We start from the raw sequence: 5,107 nt of genomic DNA on the forward strand, positions 1-5,107 counted from the left end.
ATAATTTCATGTGATTACACTCAAAGTTTTGAGAATTTTAACAAGGAGGGAAAATGTATTGATGGAAGAAAAATTCATTTGGTTTCATGAAAATGATGTAATTTATTGTTGGTTAAAGCCACTGAATAAAAATAGTTTTACAGTGTCTTTAAAAGCAGATGTACGTAAATGGCTAAAATTCATTCAGCTGTGTGCAAAAGAAAAAAGAGCTCCTGTTTCTTTTTGTGTATCCAAAGTTAGGATGGGACTGTATTTTTACTTGTTGCATGTGCTGTGTGTTTGTGTCTTTCAGTCACCTGGACGAGAGCAGCCTGGGGATGCTGCCCCAAAAAAACCCCTTCATCAAAGTAAGATGCTGCAGGCCCTCAGACGGGCCCTTCTGGATGCCAAGAGGCAAAACCAAGAACTGGAAGCAGAAAATGCAGCTCTGAAGCAAGAGGCAGCGACCAAGGTCGTCAGCTGGGAAGAAGAGAAGAAGAGGCTCCTGGAAGAGAAGGAGTCGTTACAGTCAAATCTGCTCATGGCCCAAAGTGAAAAGGTCAGCATGAGTAAGATAGTAGAGTCAGAAAGAGCGGCAAAGAAACACCTGGAGGCAGAGATCAAAGAGAAGGACAACCGAATGAGAAAGGAGGAGAGAGAGGTCCGCTCCTTGAAGGAACGCCTGTGTTTGCAACAAGCAGAGAAAGAGAAATTCAAAGTCCAGTGGATGCAAGAGTGTGCTAGAGTCCAGGAGATGGACGCTGGCTTTGACCAAAGTATAATCCAGTTCACTGCAGCGTGGGAGAGCCGGCTGGCTGCCAGGGAGCGTAGGGCGGTCGCCGAGCTCAAAGCGCTGCAGGAGAGCTGCGAAAAGAGGGTCGCACACATCGACCGGGAACGAGAGGAGGCCAGGGCTGAAAACCTGGTCCTGGTAGAACTAAATTTTAAGTACCAGGCCACCATCAAAACCATCAACTCTGAGATCCAGCGCAAAGAGACTGAGTGGCAAAAAGATATCAAGAGCCTGGAGGAGACGCTCAGGTGTGAGATGTCAAGAAAGGAGGAGGAGCTGCAGGAGCAGAATAGAAAAATCACCCAGGAACGAGACGAAGCCGTCGCCAGTGCCAGGGCTGAAAACATGGTCCTGGTAGACCAAAATCTTAAGTACCTGGCCAATATGAAAACTGCTGAGGCTGAGATCCAGCACAAAGAGACTGAGAGGCAGAAAGACATCAGCGCCCTGCAGGAGAAGCTCAGGTGTGAGCTGACCAGAAAGGAGGAGGAGCTGCAGGAGCAGAGAAGACTAACAGAGGAGAGCTGGCTCACCAGGCAGGCGGACTGGATGAAGAAGGCCAGCGGCACGGAGGAGGAGATCCAGCGCCTCATTTTGCAGAATGTGGAGCTGCAGGTACGCCACATCAACCCATCGCTTTGATTGGAATTCTAACTTGTTAGATTGTAAATTTCTTCCAGATTGAACCTTTGAAAGAGAAAATACTGCAACATGTGCTGTGTCTGCATCTTTTCAGGAGCTCGCATTAAAGTCAGACAAAGACAAAGCCAAGATCAGAAAGAAGGAGGAAAAGAGGCTGAAGAAGGAGAGGAAGGAGAAGAAAGAGCAGGAGAAGAAAGAGGAGATGGAGAGAGAGAAGAAGGAGAGGAAAGCGATGAAGGAGAAAAAGGAGAAAGAGAGGATGGAGACGAAGGAGCGGAAGAAGAGAGAGAAGGAAAAGGAGAGGAGAGAGGCGACATTCTTTTAACTCCTCCAACCCTCTCCCTCACCCACCTCCCAACACCCCCCCACACACACACACCTTTTACCCCATTACCCCTCCATCCTCTTAACCCCTTTCACCCCTCCCTCTCCCTCACCCACCCCACTACCCCCCCTTTACCCCTCTATTCTCTTTACCCCGTTCACCCCTCCTTATCCTCTCTCCTATCTTTTCTCTCCCTCCACCCCTCACCCCCTAACCTTTAAACATCCCCCCCTTTACCCCTCAATCCTCTTACCCCCTTCACCCCTCACTCTCCCCTCTTTCCTGTCTCATCTTTTCTCTCCCTCAACCTTCACCCCTTAACCTTTAAACATTCCCCCTTTTAAAATGAAAAATAATTAAATATAAAAAATAACGGTCCTTCATTTTCATCTTGACACAATATGTAGTGATTGTGGAGTCTGTAGGTTTTACTGCAGCTGATGCTTTTCATACAGCAAACACCATCAAGTCATTAACATTCAGCCTGACAGGAGCACACATTCACAAAGGTTGCACAATTCCTCCAATTTTGTTATTTTAACAACAGAAAGACGCATTTGCACACAGTCATAGACAGATGTGTCAGTCAGTCAGTCAGTCAGTCAGTCAGGGACGTTCACCATTATAGGGCTGGCCCTGCTGCTGCGGTTCCAGCTAAAAATGTAATATCATCTTTAAAGGTCCCATATAGTATAAAGGCAGATGTCCACGTCTTCTTTGATTAAGGATCAGGTCTAGGTTTTTTATTAATACTGTGAAACTATCAAAGCGCTCGGCCACTAGAGCTCCAGAGAGAATCCTGAGAGAGGAGATGTAAAACTACATTTAGATGGTTTTTGGTTCTTAACACCACAAATATATCTTTTTATGAATATCAACACTTCAATTTAAACACTGTAAAAGAGAATATGAAGTGAGTTTTAGAGTTTTAGAGTTAACGTGAGGATAAGATTTGACACGAATTGGCCTGGGATGATGCAAACCGATGAGAGCTGAAAATGTTTCAATATTGAGAGAAAATGTTTACGTGTGTTCCAGTTCTGCTTCATAAACTAACGGAGACAAGAGGAAAAAAGGAGACTGTGTGGGAGTTTGTGGCGAGTTCTGAGCTCAGTCACGGGCCGAGCTGAACACGACACACACCCTCTGCAGGCACGGGTGATGTCTCTGCAGCTAGCTAGCTTGGCCATTGGCTTTGCGATGGTCAAAGTCACATGAAAATCTTCTGTCTGAACACACCTTCAGGAGAAGAGGTTCAACATTTGACACAAAAAGCATCAGTCAGGTGTCAAGCTGCAAATGGTTAAAAGTAAGACAATTCCAGACCAGTGCTTTTCTCAGCCCAAGTAAATTACACAAGACCATAGATTTCCCAGACTGCCGCCATTCATCATTGCAGACACACTCCATCACACTCAGTGACGCTTCTTTCTGGTGTTTAGCGAAGAGGCTTCAACTTAGTCTGGGCTTCTGTCCTCCACACAGAGGCCTATCGACACCGTTTGGAAGCGCGGATGATCGATGAGCTACTGCGTCATTCCCCAGAGTACGTCAGAACTGTCACCGTGCGCCTCGTGCCAAGCCCGCCGACGTCCAAACACAATGTGATGCATCCGTCATCGAGCCAGATCTTTTCCCCGGACAAGAGGATCTGAGCCCAAGTTAGAGGGCGGTACATTTTCCCCTTGCTCTAATCCCAGCTACAGCCATGAACCATCAGCTGCTATCCCAACGTAGGCCACATAGAATTTAGCTCACTTTATCACCCTGGTAATCAGACCACTGCTCCTACACAGAACAAGATGTCCTGTTCCTTCCAGATTTACGCCAACACTCTGTCCAGTCCGGTGTATCTCAACGTCCCGGCTCCTGGGTCAGTAGAGACCGACATGTTTCTACCTTATGTCCAGGGAACCTCTTGTTGTCTCGGTCCTGAGCTGGCAGCCGCAGCATGTCTGGGAGGGGTAGCGGAGGAGCTGCAGGATGAGAGACATCCACACAAACGCAAACCAGATGGAGGGATAGAGCGATGGATGAGTAGGGAGGAGAGCCTGAGTCATCATCTCTCTCTCTCTCTCTTCCTCTCATTCTGTTTGTTTGAGAGGAGACGATGTGTACTGTGTTTGTCATTTCAATTGATTGGTCAAAGCTATTAGAATTGGTTCAGCTACGCAACAATCTCTGTTATTTATTCTTGCACAAACAAACATATGTTTGCAACCTCTTATCCTCTGCTCACGTTCAGCTTCTTCAGGTCCCCGTCAGTCGCTTGGATGCTTGATGGAAGTATTTCAATGCACTTTGTCTCTTTCAGTTCGAGGAGGTTGTCGTATATTTGTGATTGATTATTGGGATTTTGTGCTTTATAAATGAAAGTGAGTCGACTCTTGTCTTTTCTTTAGTCAATCAAGTTTGCATTTGTACCATTACATCTTTGAGTAGCAGAGAATTGATGTTTCAACCATTAGTCAGTATTACTTTATCCTTTTATGGCTTTTAGCGAGTTTCCATGCCGACCAGCTGCCCTGAGCCCTGACCTGAGCAATCAGACTACCATTTGTGCATATTATCACGACATCATTTCTATTTTTGTCTAATTAGTTGAGCTACTCCACAATCTTTCCAAACTCCCACCTTGTACCTGCAGAAGCACCACTAAGAGGTAGAACTACCCGTGATCTGAAATCACTGACGTAGACCTGGACTAGCTTAGCCATAAATATGAAAGTCACCATGTACTTGAACCCATTTCTCCAACCCTGTCTCCTGGAAAAATTAAGTTTCCATAAAACTAAATTGCAACAGCAAAAACAAGTTGTAGGAAACGTAATCGCTGGCTGGGTTATGTTCGGCAGCAACATATTTTCTAAATGAATGAAGCGCTACATTTATTAAAGCCAGCGGAGTCAGTAGGAGGTGGCTGGGGTGACGGCAGCATACAGCACACCATTATCACTCCAGAATCCCATCTGGGCAACAAAAGCTCTCTGGTTGGTTGGTTAGGGAAAATATGGTGGTTTTGGTTAAATGTAGATAAACACATTGAAGATTGTCTGAAGTCACTGTGAACTTGTTTTCTGTATTAAACCAGACCATGATCTGTCAGTATCCGTCTATTTGCAACTTACACAAATATGTAAATTCACATTACCGAATTAAACTTAATCTGGTTAACACCAACAAAACATATTTTCCGCTGCGGTTTAAATGTACAGGAACGTAGTTTTTAGGAGATACGGGTTGTATTTCTGATACCTTGTATGTGATCAGTATTTTCGAGTCACTGTTAACAGCACATGTAACAGTCCCTGTATTGATATGTTGCACAAATCAGATCCTGAGCCACTGAGCTGACATGGCCCTTGTAC

The 5,107-nt window shown here is 45.4% G+C and overlaps 1 protein-coding gene across 1 annotated transcript; it reads left to right on the top strand.

The window, feature by feature from the left end:
- The first annotated feature begins 312 nt into the window (after positions 1-312).
- On the top strand, positions 313-1,963 carry LOC130162659 (calponin homology domain-containing protein DDB_G0272472-like). The gene is made up of 2 exons (XM_056366430.1): positions 313-1,387; positions 1,509-1,963. Exons 1-2 carry the CDS (start codon positions 353-355, stop codon positions 1,737-1,739), a joined length of 1,266 nt encoding a protein of 421 aa, XP_056222405.1. The 5' UTR covers positions 313-352; the 3' UTR covers positions 1,740-1,963.
- The last annotated feature ends 3,144 nt before the right edge of the window (positions 1,964-5,107 follow it).

Source organism: Seriola aureovittata, chromosome 21 (genome assembly GCF_021018895.1).
Source record: "Seriola aureovittata isolate HTS-2021-v1 ecotype China chromosome 21, ASM2101889v1, whole genome shotgun sequence".
Lineage (NCBI taxonomy): Eukaryota > Metazoa > Chordata > Actinopteri > Carangiformes > Carangidae > Seriola > Seriola aureovittata.

Bases quoted from the DNA above. Each gene is read 5' to 3' on its own strand.
- LOC130162659 (XM_056366430.1), top strand. From the start codon at position 353: ATGCTGCAGGCCCTCAGACGGGCCCTTCTGGATGCCAAGAGGCAAAAC. The intron at 1,388-1,508 runs GTACGCCACATC...GCATCTTTTCAG, and splicing joins TGCAGAATGTGGAGCTGCAG to GAGCTCGCATTAAAGTCAGA.